Here is a 21,719-nt window from a genome sequence, read left to right as displayed (position 1 = left end):
GAGAACACTTAATGAGGACTAGGGCTTCAATAGCAAATATTTAACCAAGAGCACAGATTCCCTCACATAAGCACAGCTGTCCCAGCCTACTTAGGGGAAATTCATTATGATGATAGAAGATATGAGCTTTAGCCTTCCTTTATTTAACCCAAGCTATTGATGTTTCTTAGGCAAAGGAACCCATACCCCACATCTGTCTCATCTCCTTTTTGACAGGAACAAGTTTCCAGAAGATTGGGGTACTGCAGTTCTCCTGCACAAAACAGTCTTTCAGTGCAGCCAAAATTACATCTGGATCATATGAAGTACAAACCAATTCAGTACAATTCACACCAAGGACAAAACAGCTAACCTTGCCAGTCACACTGGAGCATTACCCTGGTACATTACCCCAGGTAGTATAACAGTGAACGTTTATTTTGCACTGGGTAGGTGCTGTTCACACAGAACACCAGCTGGGGAAACACAGATCCAGGGGCAGGAGGGGTGGCTCCTGAGCAGTGATGCCAGCACGCTCAGGAGAGCCAACAAACAGGAGCTGGGCGGCCTCCTGTGAGGCCAAGCACAGCTGAGAATACAGAGTCCCAGGGCTACAGCAGTACCTTCATCAGTGTCCTAAAGAAAAACTTTTGACCTATAACTGCATCTAATCCCAGTGATTATGTAGATGATGTTATCCTTGCACATTGTATTGGCTGTCCAGTGTGGGAGGCGGGGCAGAATTCTTTCCTGTGGGCTGTCTTGTTAGAAGGGTTAAGTTATGGCCATCCACATAATTTATGCAGAAAATATTTCACACTCCAAATTTTATTTTTAAAAATTTCATCCCACTACTGGCTCCTTTTACCCTCACATGCTGCAGTAGATCCTTATTCTCCTTTCCTTGGGGCTAACAACATTCAGCTATAAGGAAGCAGTTGAATGGAGATTCAGACCATAAGATGTAGGTCAATGACTGAAGAAACTGACATTATTTAAGACAGCACATGAATATTTGACATGTGCACAAAGTTAAGCCTGTGTATGAATGCTGCTCTAAACTAAAGCCCAGAGATGAGGAAGATCATGTCCCTCAGTGCTTCATTCAAACATAATGACTAAAACACCAATTCCGTAGGGGGGTAAAGCTGCACTTCCAGAACCATCACCACAAGATAATGCTGTAGCCACTCTACACCTGGTGGCAAAGTGCCTCAGAAGGGCTCTGACTGCCAGCAGTGCCAGCCAAGACCTCAGCGAGCGCGCTCCATCAGGATCTCCAGCCATTACCTAGGGCATATTACTCACTACTGCCCTAATGAAAACTGCCAAGTTAAAGAATACAAATAAATAAAAGACCTGTTTTGGTTTTTTAATACATGAAAAACCCACTGTGAATACATTTAGCTGTAAGAACCGGAATTAAAAATATATGTAGCTTGAATCTACATTCTAGCCTGCAGCTAACAAAATCTCAAATTCAGTACTTAGGACAGAGGAGTTTTCTGAGGGATTTTGGTTTTGTTTTGTCTGTAGGGTGGGGCTCTCCTATATCTTAGAAGAAAACCTCCTCGCACTGAGACAGAACCACAGTTCTAAATGAAGCTAACTGGCACTTCAGTTGGAAAACTCAAATTAAAGGCTCGGACTTCAATTACTGGAGAGAGAAGAGGAGAGTTCGAGTAGAGACTAGTTCATAAAGCAACCACATCCTTGTCATTTATCTTTTGTGCTAGACAGTTTTCCACTTTGGTGAATCTGAAAAACACTGAAGACAAACTGATTTTTAAAAACAAACAAACAAAAATCTTGCCAGAAGGAGAGGTCAGAAGGGGCCCAGGGTCTAAGCACATTTAGATGAAACCAGAGTTTAGTCTTTACCTAGAAAAACACCAGAAAGAATTTCTGCCCTTTCAGAAACAATCTTTTAGAAATCTCTGCAGAGACTTCCTTTGCTTTGATTCTTGATCTCTGTGTGATCACTAGTTTATTCTTCTTTTTTAATATATACATTTATATATCTATATATATATCTATATATATATATCTATACATTATCTAGTAACTTTTATTACAGGCTCTTCTAGTTATTTGCAGGAGTGTGGTGGTACACAGATGAATTCCACATTTAGAGCCTACATAGGAAAATGGAAATATCCAGATGGATTTTTTCTTCTGAACTAGCCTGTGAATAATTTCAGAGGCAGGTATAATTGCTTCCACATACACAGACACACCCGGCACAATAACAAATTTATGTTTACCATGAAACAAAGATACACGTACAATATTTATTTATAAACAACTGACAGCAAGGGTAGATTTTCCAAGTGAGTGTAAAAGCAACTTCTGAACAACAACAACCAGCAAAGGGACGAGGCATTCTGAGAGCAGACCCGCTCCCGGGTCCGTTCCTGCCACCCCGCGGGGCCGGAGCGCTGCGGGGCCGGCGGTGCCCGCGCTCCGCGCTGGGGGCGAGAGAACCGCGGTTCTGCCGGCCCCGGGCGGCCCCGGCCCTCTCCAGCAGAAACTCCCTCTCGGCGGTGCGGAGCCGGGCGCGGACACTTCCACAACTTGCGCCCCGCCGCCCTCGCAGCCCCGGGAGGAGCCCCCGGGAGGAGCCGCTCCGCCGCCCGCCCGGCCCCGCCGCGCCCCCGAGGGCGCTCCCCAGCCCCGCGGGGCCACTCACCGACTGCAGGAAGCGGAGCGTCCCCACGTAGTCGCGCTCGGTGCTGAGGATCTCGTTGAGGACGCAGAGGCGGAGGCGCAGCTGGCGGTCGGTGTCCTTGGGGCAGCCGGCGGGCTCGGCGGCGCTGGGGGCGCCGGGCGGCGGCGGCGGCGGCGGCTCCATGGTGGCGGCGCGGGCCGGGCGCTCCGCTCCCTCAGGAGCCCCCCATGGCCCCCTCGGCCCTGCCTCGCCCGCGGGCCGAGGCGTTACAGGAGCCGGGCGCTGGGCAAAGCCCGGCGGCAGGACATGCCGGGGTAGCGGCGCGCACCGCTGAATAGAGCGCGAAGGGAAGTCCCGGTGGTGGGGGGGAAGGAGGGACGGGGCGGGCGCAGGCGGCGGAGCCCGGCCCCGGGGACGGCCGAGAGCAGCGGGGCGGGGCGAGAGCGAGGCCAGTACGGCTTTGTCATCTCCTCGTCCCGCACACCCTCGTAGTGCCTTGTCCTCGTTTCCACGTCCAGCACACCCTCATGGCCGCGTGTTCTCCTCGCATGCAGCCCCTCTCACGCATCGCCTCTCATCCACACTCCCTCACCCCCGTGCGCTGCAGACTCCGCACACCTCGCCCTCTGCCACCCCCCGCACTTCACCGTGTGTTGAGTTGCTACACAGCCCGCACAGCGCGGTCACACAGCCCATACAGCCCGCACAGCCCGCACAGCGCGGTCACACAGCCCATACAGCCCGCACAGCCCGCACAGCGCGGTCACACAGCCCGAACAGCCCGCACAGCGCGGTCACACAGCCCATCCAGCCCGCACAGCCCGCACAGCGCGGTCACACAGCCCATCCAGCCCGCACAGCCCGCACAGCGCGGTCACACAGCCCATCCAGCCCGCACAGCCCGCACAGCGCGGTCACACAGCCCATCCAGCCCGCACAGCCCGCACAGCGCGGTCACACAGCCCATCCAGCCCGCACAGCCCGCACAGCGCGGTCACACAGCCCATCCAGCCCGCACAGCCCGCACAGCGCGGTCACACAGCCCATCCAGCCCGCACAGCCCGCACAGCGCGGTCACACAGCCCATACAGCCCGCACAGCCCGCACAGCGCGGTCACACAGCCCGCACAGCCCGCACAGCGCGGTCACACAGCCCATCCAGCCCGCACAGCCCGCACAGCGCGGTCACACAGCGCGGCCGGACACGGGGCTCACCCCACGGCACACGAACACCGCACAGCGCGGTGAACACACCGCGGCTTCCAGCACCAGCAGGGTCTTGCCCCCAGCCCTACAGGCCCTGCCCGGCTCGCCCTAAGCGGGGGTCACACAGACACCGCCGTTTCACGCAGGAATGCACACAGCACAATGGACACAAACGGACAGAAACAAGGAATAACAGACTCCCATGCCAACCAAGAATAAATACAAAAGCAGGTTTCATCGCTGTGAATCCAAAATGCAGAGGTTTTAAGTTGGTTGCAATTGCTTGTGCAAAGTGAGTGTGCAGCATAAGGGCAGACGAACAGGGCAAATGCAAACAAAACCAGGCTGAGGACTGCAATTCAACATTGCTCCCTCCATTCCCACAAGGCTAACTTGGTTCATAACGGTGGAGATTCTCCCAAATGTCTTCATTCCATCATAAGAACACTGCCAGGCTTTTGTCAAACTACAAATACTTTCTTTTCTCCTTTCTTTTCTTTTTCTTTTTAATTAAGAAAAAAGTTTCAAGAGGAAGATTTAAAAATGTCAATAATGTGAACTCCTAAGACGCATAATAATAGAGACACTTATTGGATATACTATCTTAAAAAGTAAACTTAGCAAAACGAAATGTAACAAACAATGTAATAATTGTCATCTTCTCCTGGCTAAACCAAAATATCTCTTGAACTTTTTTTATCTCAACATGGGCTTTTTTATTTTCTCACTGATCACTATTCTGGTTTTTAAGTTTTCTATTCAGGAGTGAGTGTTGGTAGTCTAACACACCTACTTATGATCTTAAGGCTTCATGGATATCGGATTACACGGAATGAAAAAACAGCTCTTGGGTCAAGAGAAAGTTGCAGCAGTGGGAAAAAAAATATGTCAAATGCTTTCAGCCCTAGGCGTGGAACTATCTTTATTAAATGTCAATATTTTATTTCCCCGTGTCTCCAATGAGGTAGTCTTGGGGCAAGGTGTGCGGTTATCAGGGCTCGCGTGATGCCCTGCGGTTGCACTTTCTGCATCTTCATCAGTGACAAACGTTCCCCTCACTCCGAGTCGGTCCGAAACACCGTTGTTCAAAAGGGGAAAGGCCTTATGGCCCTGAGTGCCGGGGTGCGAGCGGAGGGACCGGCCAGGGCGACTCTGGGCTCTGTGCCGGTCCCAGCTGCGCCGAGGAGCGCTCTGGGCTAGGCAAAGCACTGCAGAGCGGGTCTGGGACACGCACAGGGCAGCAGAATCTTGAGAAGGTCAGATTACACTCTAAATTCACTGGTTTTCTTTCAAGCTCTTTACATTTAACCTTTCATTTTCTTCTGAAAGTCACTACAGCATTTTCATTTATTTACTCATTTAGTGTCCAGTTTATCTCGTTTAAAATAATCAAATGGTTTTGGGGTTTTTTCTGTTTAGGGCAAGAGGCAGGCGGTAAGACTTTCTTTTAAAATATCCTAATTAAATAACCATACACCCTGTTAGGAAAAATCGCCATCACCAAAGCTACGCCCCCACCCTGTGGCTGAATGAGAAAGTTGTTAGTTTTAAAGCTGATAATTTGCTATCTCTGTCTCCTGTGCTTTCCTCAAAAATCCTACAAGAATTTCATTTCCGTAGCAAGTGCTGAGACAGGAGCCTGTCACAGCCTAAGTAGGATGTTTACCGGAGCGATGCCTCCACCGCTGGAGGACAATTGCCTTTTTGTCACCATGGTGTACAAGCTACATTGCTTCAAAACACTCCTCTAGCTTTAGTGGCAGTATGGAAAGCATTACGGCATAAGGATTTGGAAAAGGATGCTACTTGTGACTGGAAATTAACATTAAAGGAAGATTTTTCCCTCTTTTTTAGAAAGTGTTTTCTCTTGGCTGTAGGAAAATTCATTTTGGCAAAGTCCAAATTATTGCAGACATGCACGTAATCCTTACTTTTGAATGGATATTCTATTAGTTACTAATGTAGACTCTTATTTTAAAGAAAAAGAATATGTAATTAGCCAGCAAGCTTTTTTATTATTGAAGGGCTACTATAGGATAACTGTCTGAAACTCCACCTCAAAATATGTCCCTTCTAGCTTGTTTTCTTTTCACTTTGTTTTATTTTTTGTATTTTTTAAAATGAAATAATTTACAACTACTGTTTAGTTTTGAAGAGAATTTTTACTGCCGATACGTGTTCTCAAGTGAGCACTTCAAAAGCAAACAAAAAAATGCTGCTACTTTGTAAAACGGTCAGGGAGTCAATTACAAGGAGTCTGATATCAATTAATGAATGCAAGGTTTTTCATGAAGATGTAATTAATTTACATGTGCTTGTAAGTTGCTTGCAGCTGTTACATTTTTATGTTGTCTCTCCCAATAGCAGCAAGGTGGTAAGGTCTCCACATGGTATCACAGTACCAAAGAAAATAATCATCCAGGATGTGTTCATCTGCATACTGACTGTATTCAGCCTTATAGGAGAAAATATTATCTACTCTTGACCTGCTGAAGGCTCTAGGAAACCCCAGAAAGTTGTTTGAGATGTGACTGGTACCCTATTTGCTATTACCCTATTTTGTAAAAAAAAGATCTAGAAATCCCCAGTGTTTGTAGAGTTTGCTTTATACTGCTATAGCCTTTAGGCTCAGCAAGAAAGATCTCACAGACCACACACCTGCCTTTCCCCCACTTTTTTTCTTCTCCTTTAACCACTGCTGTTCCTTTCTAAAAAGCACTATCTGTTCATCAGGCAGACTAAAAGCATACTGTTGTGAATTTCAATAAGTTAATAGATGTTTTTTCTGCTAACTTTTGGAAATTTTTAAGCAAATCCCTATTTCTGGCTTGTAAGAGAATTGCTGCTCATGCATAGTTCCAAAGAGAACTGATGACTAAGGCAAATGTGGGAGGGCATTACCTATTCTGCATGACCCTTTGTCTGTGAAGACAGTGTATATCTGATTTATGTCGCCAATTCCATACATATATTTGTTTTTGTGGTGCTAAATAAATTCCAGCTTCTCATGCTTTGATTTATAAAAATGTTTATGCAGCTTTTCAGTAGAATTTAGTACACCACAATTTCGCAGTTTATTGAAGCTCTCTGAGGTGAAAAGCCCATGGACAATAAGAAAAGTTGGGTACAGTGTGCATCTAAGAGCAAAGGTGTCTGAAGTTTCCTCTCCTGTATTGATCTTCACTAGGTTTTTGTGCACATCTCCTTACGGCAGCGTTCAAAGAGTCCCTGAATGGCAGAGCCCTGTGTGCTGGTGTACCAGGGGAGCACCTCTGGGTGAAGATGGCTCTCAAGCAGACCATGGGCAGGACAACTTTAACAGATGCTTAAAGCTGGGCATGAGCTTTGCCTGCAACTGTGCAGCAGGCAGGCAAGGCTGCAGTAAGGCAGGCCAGCAGAGAGGGATTGCTCATATAAGCACAGGTACCTTGGTTCCAGACTGGGTACACCATGTCCATGGGGCACCCGAAATTTACCATTTCAGTTCAGCATTTACCAGTCCACAGCCCTTTTCCCTAAAGAGTACAGAACTGCCCAAAGACTCATAGGAAATCAGTACGTTGGTTGAAATGTGGCTCCCAAAACAATTTTGGCACTCAAGTCTGCATGGGACATACCTGGCTTAAGGTAGTTGAAGAATTTTCTGAGCTAGAGGTTGTATCCAAACCAGTTTTACTAGCCAACAATGAGCATATTTCCTATTGAATCCTCCTTTGACACACAAGGTGTTTGCCTTTTTCAGGATCCTTTAGCAGCTTTTTCCACATTTAACAATTACTATATGGAAAAAAAATTGCTTTAGACGTGATAATTTTCTTGGTTGCATCTTAACTTCATAACTGCAAACAATACAGCTCAGTCACTGTCTATGCTTTACTCACCATTTAAAGATTTTGCAGACCTTTAGTTTATTTCCACTGTGTGCTCTCCACACCAAATTAAAATGCTCTAACATGTTAGACTGTCCTCATATTGAAGCCCTTTTGCATGGCTAATCATGTTTCTTTCACTTCCCTGTACTTATAGCTCTACTATATGCTTTGAGAGCCAGCAGTAAAAGGTTTGTGTGATATATTAAAGAAATCTGTGTGCCAGGGACCTGTTCAGGATACAGTGAGGGTCTGTGCTGCTTCTACAGAGCATGGAAATGCTGCTGCTGAGCAGAGAATAAACCCTGACTCCAGCACCTGTGTATCAAATAGCAGCAGCTAATTTAAATTCCAACATTGCATCTGTAGATATACAGAGTAATTCCAGAAACTTCAGTCAAAATAATGTAGTTAAAAGAGATTTCCATGTGTGTGGTTAAAATTGGGTTCTGGTGTGGCCGACATGAACCAACTTTCACCTGTCCTTATATAATTCATTGCAGATAACTGATTTTGCTAAAGCCACTGCTGATTTATTCTATCTAAGAACTAATCCCTTTGATTTCTACAAATTATGAATCTTCAAGCAAGATATATTGAGGTAGTTTGCAGTGAGCTTTGCAGAAATAATTTCTTGGCTTCCGACTCTTCGGGAACCTAGACTGACAGTGGAGCATTTGCATTTCTCTTTTTAACATCAGCCTAAAAATAGGTTTAAGATAAAGATGCTCAGGTAACTTGACAGAAGAGTGACTTGGAACAAATAAAGGCTTAGAACATGGTGAACAAAGAAAAAGAATTGCGAGGAAGGGTGGATGGCATTCTCTATGATTAGAAGATAATATAATACACACGTTCAGTTAAACTCTGAAAGCACTTAATTAGACACATGGTGTGTGGTAGAAGGACATAAGTATTACGTCTATTTGAAAACAGGGAAACTGAGATGCATGAGTCTGAAGTGGCTGCTCAAGAGTACTGTAAATATGTGCAAGACAGGGCCCACTCAAAGGGGCCCCCACAATGTCACACGAGTTTTCAGTCAGCAACTCAGATTTTACCTGTGGGGTTGTTAGGCCACCTGTGAGTGTGATGAGACAGCAGTGACCGAGGCTTGTGCTTCTCCTTGGCATTCCCACCTACTTGATAACCCTAATATCCTAGAGAAAACTGAAGGTTAACACCAGTTCATGCCATAAAGGATTCTGGATTTGAGAAGAAAGAGGGAGATACTATAAACTGTATCATGGGACCTGCACACAGGCTTTTGTAAAATGTTACATCAGTGTCTCACTTGGCAGAGGGACCATGAGAACGGAGAGTTGCAGCCTTCCCATGAGCTCTGGAGAGATGGACAAAACTTTTTGAAAATATTCCTGGTATTGAACTCATTAATTAATTGGAAATGCAGCCTATTTCCTTTTCATAGGTTTCAGATTTGTGTCAAATCCTAAACACATACAATTGAAGAAGAAGCATGTGTTATTTCATACATTCTGTATTCAAGTCAAAACATTCAATTTTGGAAGACACTTGGGGAGAAGGCTGAAATTGCTATTACTCACTCCTCTGATACTTCTTTTCTTTCCACTGTCTGATTCACTTTAATCATTATTTCCCCCCTTTTGCTCTTCCTCAATCATACCCACCTACTTAAAACTAATCACATACTAAAAAGTGCATAATTAGGTTTTCATTATGTTCTTTCCTGATATAATTTTTGATTATGTAATTAAGGGTTCTCACTGAGCTCTTGAACTTAGAGAAGATTTTTGGTTTAATTAATCAAATGGTCCTTCTCAATTCAGGGTAGTTTTAAGCAGTTTTGTTTTTAAGTCAGGTGCAGAAAGTGTTTCTATTACTCCTGACATAATGCTATATGATCTGATCTTTACCCTCTAAAGCCAACAATGGAGAAGCATAGCCTTGACAACAGGCTCAGGTATATTTATCTAAAGAAAAGAAGATGTATCAAACTTCAATATGCTTGATGTAGGATGATTTTTTAAAAAATTTTTCAAATTCTTTTTTTCTTTTTGTAAATTGGAAGTTTGTCAGATTCTTAGTAAATAGTCAATTAAACTGGGGTTGGTCCAAGTGATTTTTCCCCATATGCGACCATTTACGAGTTTGCAACTCCTTACACTTTTTTCTGACAAATTAACATTCTTACAAAATTTATTCTTTTGAGAGAGTACTGCTGGAAGATTTGCAGATTATATGCAAATAAGTATTTGAGCTGCACTAATACAGTCAAGCAAAGGTTCTCTCTCTGTATTTTGTTCTCTGTAAGTATATGAAGTAAAAATAGCATGAACAATAGTGCTTGTTTTTGTTTTGTTATAAATTGCTCATTCCTGACTGCACTTGCATTATTTCCTCTGCCAGTACATTGAACAGGAAAAGCCACCTACCTCTGTGTCAGCACAACCGATGCAGGGAAATTGTAGCGAGGAGGTGGATGCTGGAATTCTGTGGCTGGTTCAAAATTTGTGGTGTTTTCACAACCAAAGCTGGAAAAAATCTTCTGCATGGAACAGAGAGCTGAAGATCATAGAAAAAAATGTTTTATGGCACATAAATAGACCTGGAGTATATGGCATCTATCCACCTTCCCTTTTTTCCTCCAGTTCCATTCTTTGCTTTTCCTGACGCACCTCAGTGGTGTTGAAGATATAGAGCCTGATTTTGGGGCAAGGGATTGGCACTAGCTCAGCAGTCTGCTGCCATCTGAAAGGGTTTTGGTGAATTAAGATCAGACCATGCCTGAGGAACTGACTGGGCTGGGGCCCACTCCATGTGCTGTGTGAGGAAGAGGAGCAAACATCACAGAAGGTGCTGCTGCATCTCCTGCATCTTTGACACTTGGTGTTCCAAATGCAGCTGTGCAGAGATGTCAGTTCTGGGATTTACTGTCTGCACCTGCAGTTTTGGTCAGGTTCTTTTTTTAATACTGGAGTATATAAGTAAACTAACATGCATTTCTGAGATTATATGTGAGTTCTTCTCCGCTAAATACTTAGAGTGACGGAGGCCTGCATTTGATAAAGATCTTTGCTAAAGATGGGCTGAGCCAGTTTCATATCACATCAGCACAAAATAGAGAGCTTGGTCATAATACATAATACAATTTTGTCATTTATAGGCTCCCTGTGCATCTTGTACCCAGTATAAAACTCTCTCCATGGTTATTGTAGTGCACACATTTTGTATCTATAAGGCTAAATTCATGTAACCTGGAAACATTGGTGTAGCTTGGACTGTGTTTTTATTGTTGAACTTAACTGAAGTGTGAGCTACCCTTTTTTCCCTTTTGACATTGTTGCATGTTTTCACCACTTCCTTTGTGACACTGTGGTGAACAGGATCAGGAACTGATCAGCTGATCCAGATCAAATTAACTGGAAGGCAAACAAACAAAAGGTCCTTTTTTGAATCAGATTTGCTCCCTGACAAGCTCAGTGTGCAACCCCCCAAGAGTTACCGCAGGCATGAGAGGAGGTGTTCAGTCATGTGGTAAGGGCAGGGATGGAAGAAGGATGGGATTGCCTTCTTTGGCAGTAACTCATTTACAGATCAGTTTAAAGCCATTTGTGAAACTACAGCCTTGCACAACTGCCTGCATCAACACTGGATGCAGTCCTTGGAATTATAACCACCTGTATAAAGTCAGTGCATGGGCTGTGAGCTCACAGTGTAGGGGGAGAAAGAGCTGGTGATGATGTCCAAGAATGTCTAACAGAATACTAATCAACTACAGCAGTCCCTCTAGGAAAAGGGAATCTGTACTGTACTACTGATATTTTCAAAACAGGCTTCTTCCTTTTTCCCTGGTTGATCTTTGTGCAGAAACATTAAAAGTGTAGCAATAAAAATGCCATTAAACTGACAGTGTCACTCGTTAAATCACAGAACACTTTCATTTGGATTACAGTGTAAATGCTGTACAAGTCTTAACAGGAAGCCATTAGTAACAGAGTTAGGAGGAGGCTCATGTGCTTTGCCATGGAAGATGGAACTGTAGGCTCAGTGCTATGCTGAGGTTGCTTTTCAGGGAAAAAGGGAAAGATAATTTTATAGAGAATGCTTTGTTTGAACAAAAACTACTTACCAAAGTCATAGGTATCTGTCTCTGGCTTGCACAATGTTTGGCTTTTATTGCTCATAGGGACATCCTAGTGTGGGGTGAGTATAAAGTGTACAGGGTTAAGCAGAATGTTCTTTCCCATTCTCAGGATGTTTTGAACTGCATTGCACAGACAGTTTTACAGCTGTACATCCATTGCTGACATCTGTGATGTTTTATTACATCAATAGTCCCAAGTGCTCAAATGACCACCACAATTCAGACTTTTTTGGGAGTTTTGGAGACTTCTGACAGCAGCCCTGAGCTCTGTCAGTCCCTGGGGAAGGTGGCAGAATGTCTTTTATGCCTGCTTTCTCCCAAGCACAAGGAGAGAGAACAGCTCTTTAGAAGGCAGACAAAGCCTTCTCTTGGAGTGGCTGATGCTCTGGACATGGCTTGCACTAGGCCTGTATTGTCATGGTTCCAGCACCAAAGCCTCCACAGGGTCCCATGTTTCCTGTGCTCCTCTAGAGGGGTGGAAGGCAGTGGTTTGTGTGTGAAGTGTGGGCTTTGGCTGGATTTCTGCCAGGGCACCAGGGCAGCAAAGCTGCACCAGGGTAGCAAAGCACGCTTGTGTGAGTGCTCACACAGACATGCCAGCTGCAGTCCTGGCAATGCCCGCTGGCTAAAGGCTGGAAAGGGGTGGGTTTAGCCAGTCTGAGACTCCACATTTCATTGGGATGATGATATGGAAATTGTTTTTCTGTTCTACTGGCTAAAGAAATTACAGAACCATTTCTGTTTCAAATTGAACATGCTGCCTTAGAACACCAGTCCAGGACAGCTAACAGGTTCTTTCTTCTGTGTCAGTTCAATATATTGCAACTCAGTTTTTGCACCTTTCCTTATTGTAACTTTCCTTAAAATGATGGCTGCGACTCAAATGATGAAGTACAGAGACAAGGGGAAACTAGAGCAACAAAATGGTGGTTTTGGAAAGAAGGCCAAAAGATACAATATAAAGATGAGACAGAGATTTTCAAGAAGATTGTGGAAAAGTTTCCATTGACAACAGCATAGAAAAATATTTTTGCACTTTATAAACTGAACCACTCTGGAAGGAGAGAGAAAGGATCAGTTCCACAGACCCAATTCCTACATACACGTTTCGGTTTTTTCAGTATGTTTCTTCTGATCCAGTAACATTTAGTCTCATAAAGCATTTGGGAAATATTGAAAGCACAAAGAAAGTGAAGCTTAAATAAAATAAGTGACTGGATAGCTCACTGGACCTATTGAGTTATGCATTTTAATTCTAGTCCAATAGGAAGAAGATACAATAAGCCAAACCAAAACAAAGCTCCTTTTGTCTCAATGAAGATTCCTCTGAAGAATACCCAACTGCAACTCAAGAGTAAATGAGTTCAGTAATGAGCAGAGACAGGAAGCCTTCCCTGCTGAGAGGAAAGGAAAGGAAACAAGCCTTCTTAAATCTGAATCAAGGAGCCAAGGACCTGGCTTTGGGAAAGACATGAAGAGTTCCGCACATACATGAATGAGGTTTATACTGTGTGGTAAAGCTAGGGACATTTCTTGATGACACTCTTGAGTTTCTTACAAGAAATTATGAGAAATAAAGACCAGATTAAAGGTCAGAGAGAAGGTCACTTATCATTTAAATTCCTAATAGAGCTACTAATATCTTCTGACTGAAGTTATCCTGATCAAAACCCACTACAATTGAAAACCAGGATCTTCAGTAGCTTAGTATTCTTTTTCCTTTGTTTTTACTGATTACAAGGTTTGTGTCAACAAAATCTGCCTCATTATACACTTACCTTGGTGAAAAGCAGAGTGCTGTGCAAAGCGGCTGTTCTGTGCACAGATACAAGGTGGAACAGCCAGTTCTCTGCCATTCAGATACACACAACTCTAACTAGTACTTGCTTGTGTGGCAAATAAAGTCTCATTATCACCTCTCAGACAGGAAATTTGCAAGTGAGTGATTATCCAGCCCCGGGTCTTCCACCTCTCCAGCACCTCAGGGTGTGGGAGCTACTCAACTGCATTTGCATCTTTCCAAACAATTACACTTCTCGCTCTGCAGACAAAAGCAGGAGTTGGCAAAAAATATTTTTCACAACTGCTCCTTCACTCTGGCTGCTATCCTTTAAAAATAAATGCACTTTTTCTTGTTTTCAAAACATGTTGTTTCTAATGTTTCTCCGTATTTAGGTAATTGCAGACTTTTACGGCTTAGATACGGTTCTAAACACTGTAAAAGGAAAATAGTTAGAAATTTTCAAGCCTGAATATGTTGAGCTCTTAAAATGACTGTGTTTAGGGCTGCTGCTCATCAGAAACACATGCTGCTATCAGTGAAAGCAGTGGTTATTCAGTAACATGGGCCATGAAGGCAATAATATTTAAATATGTGAACACTTTGATTTAAAGTCTGATCTTCAGATTCTATTGCATCTCTGCTTGTCTGAACACTGTTATATTCCTAACACATCCTCTTATGGTTACATATTATTTGTTATCATAACAAGGAAAAATACTTGTATAATTACTCACTTAGTAGTTACCTAATTATATTGCTAGCAGTGGGAGAATGCTTTACTATGTGGATTTATTGATTTTAGGGCATGCAGTGTTGAACTGGAAAAAATTAGAGAGTTGAGACAGTGAATCAAATGAGGACCCCCCTGGGAAATCCACTAATAAGTACATTACTGGACAGCAGGAAAAGTGGCTGGAAGCCAGGCAGAATAAATAGAATCAGTCCCAAAGGAAATTATTAAAAATGGGCAGAAGAAGGGAAAAGAAGTTCTATGCTAATGCTGGACTGGGAACTAAGCTACTATAGACCGGTGCTGGTTTTCTAAGAATTTTCCTGTCCATTCTGCATCTATTTTTAGACTGTGGTTTCCTTCCTAAAACAAGCTATGTAGCAACATGCCAGTGGGAAAGTGCTGTGAGGTTAGTCCTGTCAGTCAGTACAGAGCACCTGGCCTCTGGGCAGATATCCAGAGAGCTTCTTGCCAAGGAAGTAGCTTGTACAAACTGTGAATTCTGTCCACCTGTTAGGCATTGTTTGCTCATGATTTATGTCTCGCACTACAGACATATTTGCCACAATGAGCTATTTACAGCAGTTTAATAGTAATTCTTGTAATTGGCACTGAATCTACTGGCGAGTACACGCATGTAGATACATGTATTTCTTCTCCCTTGGTCTGCCTTCTCTCCCACTGGAAAGGCTTTCTTTCTTTGTTTGCCTGCAGCCGGCGACAGGCAGCACGCAGCTACGCCCTGCAGCATGGCGCTGTGCTCAGTAGCAGCATTGCAGTGCGCTACGTGTTCTTTGAATTGGCCAAATGATTCACATCCTTCCCTCAGAAATCAGCTACTGTAATCTTAAAACACTTTGAGGAAAAGAATATTTTAAAATAGTTGTAAGAATGATATCAACCCCATTATTCTTTCATTGCATTTAGTTACACAGTGATGTCAGTGTAAGGAGAGCCCTGTGTGCTGGGCAGGCCTAATTAGACTTTAGAACTGTCTGTCTCTGGTGGTTGAGATGTTGTGTGGGCTGGGAGACACTGAGGCATTATGCCATGTGCTGGGGAGCCCATTTGGTGTTTGGGTGAAAGGAGCCCTTGGCCATAACCAAACTTCAGCCAGGGGAGTGTGCCATTCACCAGCTCTGTGCTCTTCACCTGGCAATCCCAGAGCTCACTGAAACTGGGGCCTGCTACTGACTCTTGGCTCTTTGAAATCCAGACCATAACCTCAGTGTAGCCCTGCACCCAAGAATTCAGATACTACTCCATGATTTCAAAAACAGGGGTTTTGCCTGAGATAATTTTTTTAAAAAATCTCTGTTAAACCATCTGTTCAATCTATTTTCTGAAAACTACCTTGTATCCATTTGCTTCTCTCCTGAGAACTAATCCTGTCCCACGATAAAAACCCTAAAATCAGAACTGATAATTTGGCTGACAATATATGAAGAGCTCTGCTGCTTAATTAGTTCTGCAATGCTGCTGACAGTAATTACAGCCTCCTTTTGTGTCAATAACTAAGTCAGCAACTCTCAAAAAAGATTCAGGGCCTTATTTGTCTTTTAGTTATGTCACTTCTGCATCCCTGTAATTTCAGTGATAACAGTAGAATTACCCTTAATGTGCAGTAGTGTAAGTGAAAGGAGCATCCAGACATGTACATTGGGGGTTGGGTTTGCAGTCACATTTTTGATTGGGAGCATATTTAGAAAATATGTGTCTAAAAATTCAAGCACTGGTCAATTTTCCCTGGGAAATAATACTAAACTGATGCTTTGCACAGGTGTTCAGAGCGTTTGTTAGTGGTTTTGGGTACAAAAATTGCAGTTCTTGAAAAATCAACACTAAAGGTTCATTAATGACATTTTAAAGAGTTAGAGTCCTGCTGTTCGAGAAAAAGGAAGCAAAACTGCAGTCTAGAGAATTGAGTGTGCTCCTGTATTCTCCATTAGATGTGGTCATCTGAGTTTGAAGGAGACCTTTGTGGAACTTCCATGAGGTGACGTCTGTGTGCAGCGGTGGTTAACAGAGCGAGGAGGGCCTCAGTGCAGTAAATAGGGATTGTTGCCACACGTCCTGCTGGCTTTGGAGCCCTAAACTGGATTTCGGCTGCGAGGTGCTTTACCTAGGCAAAGGGCAAAGGGAGAAGATTCAATTAGGTATAAGGTTATTAACGGAGGGCTAATTTCTGTGACTGAAAATTTAATTTTTAGTGAATCCTCATTAATGTACGACTTTGGCATTTTTAGACATGCTCTCTCTCCATGCCTCGTTAAAGGACTGTGTCAGAGTTTACAGGGATAATGCGAATGGCAAGATACTTAGGCTACAAGCGTCATAAAACCGAGCATTCCACCAACGCGGCCTGCCGGGCAGTAATCTACAGCTTTTCTCCAGCACGCCTGCCCCGGCCCTCAGCCTCAGCCTCAGGCTCCGCCCTCCGCCCCGCCCTCTGCACAGCCCCTCGCCCCGCCTTCTGCTCCGCCCCCGATCCCGCCCCTCGCTCCGCCCCCGATCCCGCCCCTCGCTCCGCCCCGATCCCGCCCCTCGCTCCGCCCCGATCCCGACCCTCGCTCCGCCCCCAAGCCCGCCCCTCGCTCCGCCCCCGATCCCGCCCCTCGCTCCGCCCCCGATCCTGCCCCTCGCTCCGCCCCCGATCCCGCCCTTCGCTCCGCCCCATCACGCGCGACCCTGGGGGCGGGACCCGGCCTGGGTCGAGTCACGTGACGGTGCCAAGATGGCGGCGCCGTGGCGGCGGCGCGGCCGCTGAGGGAGGTGCGTCCCTTCCGGGTGGTGCCGCGGGCCCCGAGTGCCCGCCCGGCTCTTGCTCGGCCCCCGCCCCGCTCCCGGCCTCGTCATGCAGCCACCGGCTCACGAGCAGGACGCCCGCACTAAGAGCATGTTCGTGTCGCGGGCCCTGGAGAAGATCCTGGCGGAGAAGGAGGCGAAGCGGCCCCCGCACGGACAGCTGCGGAGAGCCTGCCAGGTGGCGCTGGGTGAGTCGGCCCGGCCCGGCCCGGCCCGCACAGGGCACGCGGGGCTTGCTGGTGGAAGGGGCCCAGCCCTCCGGCACATGTCCCCTCCGGCTGGCGTCCCGGCAGGGTGCGAGAGATCCTCTCGGGACCTTGGAGCGGAGGGAGAGTTCTCTCTCCAGTACAGGACGTGCAAATACGAGGGGGAAGGCCCCAGATACCTGTTTTATTAAGTTCTGGTCTCGGTGTGAAACAGGAGAGACTTACCACTTCGGTTTTGAGAAAATTAATTGCAGCTTTTAGACTAGGAAACAAGAGTTTTCAAGGCCCTCAATTTACGGAGTCCCAGAGCTTCTCGGGATGTTAAGTCTGACCTCTGATCTCCAGGTCGTGTTCTGACTGGCTAAGGACTGTTAGCATTGTGGCCAAGTACACGTAATATTTGTGATGTTTTCAGAGCTGGCAGCGCTTTTTGTGAAGTTGGTGGGCTGGTCCTGAAATCTGCAAGTACAAGCTTATGTAAAGGTCTCTGTGGTAAAAGTTCTGACAACATACGGTGTGTCACAGAGAGGGAAAAGATAACTGAGGAGAACAGTAGAGCTCTGCAGCTGGAGTTCTCCATGGTCCTTTCTTAATTTGCAAAAATGATATTTCTCTTTCAGTTTTGGTTGCTTCCCATCAATAGTTTCCTTTGAATTGGCAACATTTAGTGTATCCAAGACAGAAAAAAAGACAGGTTGGGTATGTAAGGAGGCTGGGCAGGTTCCAGTTCTGTCCCAGGCAGAGTGAGCTTAAAGAAATGCTGTCATTTTTATCTTCCTGCCAGGGGATCTGTAGGAACTACCTGTAGTGTAAACACATATGCCCCAGCAGTTAGACTGCTTTTCCTAGTGAGTTCCTTTTCCTGATCTCTTCCCCAGCTGCCCCCACATGCATTTACAGGGCTGAGAACCTGTTTTGCTGCTATATAAATATATTTAGAGGCTGAGAAAGGGAACTTCCTTGTAAGATGCCTAGTGAAGGCCTGTGCTTGCTAAGGGCTTGCAGGCGAGGATTTTGAGAGGAGTGTTGTGCAACAGCCCCCGTTGGCACCTGCCACTTGGGTTATGGCTGTGCCTGCGTGTTCTAAGGTACAGCCTGTGGGAGGGGAGCTAATGCTTGTCATGGTGGACATAATAAACCTGCTTTGGAAAGGAGGCCATGGGCTTTCCTGGACTAAAGCAGAGGTCAGCATAAAGAGATAACCGTCTGTTGACCAACTGTTAGGGGCCTGGATGACTGTGTGGGAGGATCTCTGTTACATTTGGTGAATATTACTTGATTATTTTAGGTTGCTAACAGGAATGGGGTTTCTTTTATTCACATGTGATTTTTTTCCCCCTAAACTTCAGTCTATTTTGGTTAAGCCTTTTTTTTTTTTCTTAAGTGAAAAAAAAAAAATCAGTTTTATTTCCATATACTTTATTTTATTTAAGCATATGCTTTGTATTAACTAAGACTATGACGGTTCCAAAAATGTCAGCTTAATTTTCAAGCTCTGTGCGATAGTAAATATGTGAGGAAATGTGGGAAGAATGTTACTGGTAGTCTGAAGAATTCAGGCCAAACTTTGTAACCTACAGAAACTGTCAGGAATGAAAGAAGCTTCAGTGTTGTGAATAATAATAAAAAGTCCAGTTACCACTGAATAAAAATAATTCAGTTTGAAAGAAATGTAGTTACTTTATAAAAGTGGTCATTGCGTCAGCTGTTGTCTGCTGCACTTTTCTCCAAGTAATACTTCAAATAATCCATTTCTACTTACTAAATCCCTTTTGCTGTGCAGTCTTCTCTATGCAGCGATGTTTTTATTGGAGCCTTGTGTTATTGTGCCAGTTGTAAACCAGGCAACACAGGCATGGAACACGTGTAGCTGATACCTGATCCTGGGATGAGGGAAGTCTAAGATGAATTTTTTTTTTCCAAATAGGGAGAAATGGGTATATTCTACAGCTGCCTAATAGAAATGAACCAGTTTTTATGGCTTCTGCCATGGTGTTACTGCAGTAGTATTTCTATTACTTACCTGTGTTTTACATTTGTTTTTTGGTGAGAGAGAAAGAAGTTTCTAACAGTGGGAACGATGCTATTGTTTTCTTATGTGAGTTCTGTGTTGGTTTGTGCATGTAATGCCTGAGAATTTAAGTAAGTTACTACTGAATGTTGCTGTCTCTCTTGTGTAGGAAATATTCAAAGTCTTTAATTCTAATTTTAATCTGTTTAATTTTTCTAAATTTAAATTCTTCTTACCCATTTTCCCTGTAATTCGATCCTTTCACTGGGCTAATACTGATCAGTTTTGGATTACAAAATACGCAACCTTGTAGAAATCAGAAGTAACATAGGTGCAAATAGGACAGAAACACAAGTGTGGAGGAAAAGGAACAAAACCACTTCACAGTGGTGTTTTTTTGCCTCTTTCCATGCCCTCCTTTGAAATACACAACGTTAATGTTAAGTAAGCAGAGTTTGAATAGATTCCTTCATTCAGTCTCTTGCTTCATCAGTAGGTGTAACGGTTGTCTCCTGTAGTTGTAGTGCCAGTAAACCCCAGGAGAGATTGGGAGAAATTGAGCGTTTTAAACAGAGAAGCTGTTCTGCTCTGCTTTAGAAAACTGTGTTTTAAAGAAAATTTTTTTTCGACAGACCATTTTATTGTATAAAAATAGCTGCTTAATAAGCATTTGCATTTACATGAAGCTCCAAGTACACATGATTCTTAATAAATCTACTGAAATGATCCTGAAAAATTTGCAGTGGAATACTAACAGTCTGGATCCCAGCAGTTCATATTAGACTAATGCTAATTGTGCACCTGGGTCACTCCATAAACTATTACTCCTGCCCTACTGGGGCTGTTTTTAATGACATAGTGTGAAGCCACCCTGGTTCTGCAGCCTTCTCTGATAGCTTGGGCAGCTCCACATCCGTATCTTCAAGCTTTGTAAACAACAGAATTTGTTTAGTTAGCTTGTTAACAAGTTAAAGTCTTTTCAACCCTGCCTTCACTTAGGAATCTGGTTGTGTGTTTTTGTGTGTTTAGGAAGTCTCTGTGTATAAATGACAAATGTCCAAAATAAGTTGTGTTTCTTTGTTTGGCCTCTTGGCCGGTGTGTTCAGAGGGCGCTGGGGCAGAGAGCAGACTGTGGCTTGGCCCGGCCCTTTTCTAAGGGCTCTGCACAGCCACGTGTGATCCATACCTGTTGGGCTTTGCATGGAGTCCAAGGCAGGCTGGGCTTGGGCAATGTGGTTGGCTTTACTGGCCTGGGGGAGGGAAGCTCTGGCTGCTCCTCCACGGGTTTGTGTTGGCCCTGCTGCCTGCTGCTTGGACCATGGCCCGTGTCCTTGTGCCAGCACAAGCCATTTTTTGCACAGGGGCTCGTCTGCTGCCACTGACACAAATCTGACTCTAAGGCAACAGAGCAGTCATTGAGCTGCAGGCAGACAACAAATGTCCTCTGGTTTAATGTGTAGTTTTCAGTACAAGTGAACTGAACCCATCCATCTGCTAGAGAAAGGCAGCTACCCTATGTGAGCTTCATCCAGCTTTTATGGCCAGAAACTCTGGAAGAAATTGCAGCAAGGCCATTCTTGTTCCAGGGCTGTTGCCTAGTAGGAATGCTGCTGGACTTCATTAGATGGGCAGCACAGGGGGTGAAGATGTTTCTGACTGAAGGAGGTGCCGTGGGAGAGACAGGGAGCTTTGGTACCTAAAGCACCAAGTGAGGGGTCAGCTTTGTGCTGGGGTGACTAGATGTTGACCAAAATTGGGACTGTATTCTGTAGCTACAGAAGGGAGTTGAGCTGTTCCCCTGTGACTGGAGAAAAACAGGACCAGTGGCAGGCGGTTTCTGAAGCTGGCCTTGTCTGGTTAGGGCTTGGCAAGCTGTTCTTGGCAGCAGACTTCAATTAGGCAACTATTTCTGTTTCACTCACTTGTGATGGTCAGACCACCAAATGACTACTTCAGATGTGGAGGTTTTCAAACTGTTTTGATGCAATCAGTAGCAGAAGTATGCCTGCAGCTTCCTTTTGTCCTTTCATTCACTCTTTTCTGCCAGTATTATCTATTAAAATACTGTTGTGGTGAAGATGTTTTCATATGGCTTTAGAGAAGCTTTTATTATAATAAAATTGTGGGGAACTTGGTCAGGCCTTGGTTAGATCTTTTTTTTGTTGTTGTTTATAGAGTACTTCTGAGAGTTAAACTGTTGTTGCTCTAATATGGGATATTATTCTTACATTATTTTTCCAGCACAAAATCTATGACAAGTATCAGTAAAGATGGGCATGATCATGTCTCCTTAAGGCTATAATCTTTATGAATCGTTTAATTCAACATCTTTTTTA

The 21,719-nt window shown here is 44.5% G+C and overlaps 2 protein-coding genes across 5 annotated transcripts in view; one reads left to right on the top strand and one right to left on the bottom strand.

Annotated features, from left to right (window-relative positions):
• Positions 1-2,979, bottom strand: part of PREX1 (phosphatidylinositol-3,4,5-trisphosphate dependent Rac exchange factor 1) — a 116,133-nt gene extending 113,154 nt beyond the window's left edge. For 2 of the 3 annotated variants that reach the window (XM_018917463.3, XM_050982096.1), the window contains exon 1: positions 2,669-2,978. In XM_018917463.3, coding sequence (XP_018773008.2) covers positions 2,669-2,830 — 162 coding nt within the window. In that variant the 5' untranslated portion in view covers positions 2,831-2,978. Of the gene's footprint in view, positions 1-2,668 lie in introns of all 3 variants that reach the window. The other variant, XM_050982097.1, reaches the window with a different exon arrangement.
• Positions 2,980-17,082: 14,103 nt separating this feature from the next.
• The window catches only part of ARFGEF2 (ADP ribosylation factor guanine nucleotide exchange factor 2), a 36,738-nt gene continuing 32,101 nt past the window's right edge, over positions 17,083-21,719 (top strand). For both annotated transcript variants that reach the window (XM_050981981.1, XM_050981980.1), the window contains exon 1: positions 17,083-17,354. In XM_050981981.1, coding sequence (XP_050837938.1) covers positions 17,216-17,354 — 139 coding nt within the window. In that variant the 5' untranslated portion in view covers positions 17,083-17,215. The remainder of the gene's footprint in view (positions 17,355-21,719) is intronic.

This window comes from Serinus canaria, chromosome 20 (genome assembly GCF_022539315.1).
Source record: "Serinus canaria isolate serCan28SL12 chromosome 20, serCan2020, whole genome shotgun sequence".
NCBI classification, from domain to species: Eukaryota; Metazoa; Chordata; class Aves; order Passeriformes; family Fringillidae; genus Serinus; species Serinus canaria.
The sequence above is the reverse complement of the archived record's forward strand: the minus strand, read 5'-3'. Positions and strand labels throughout refer to the sequence as shown.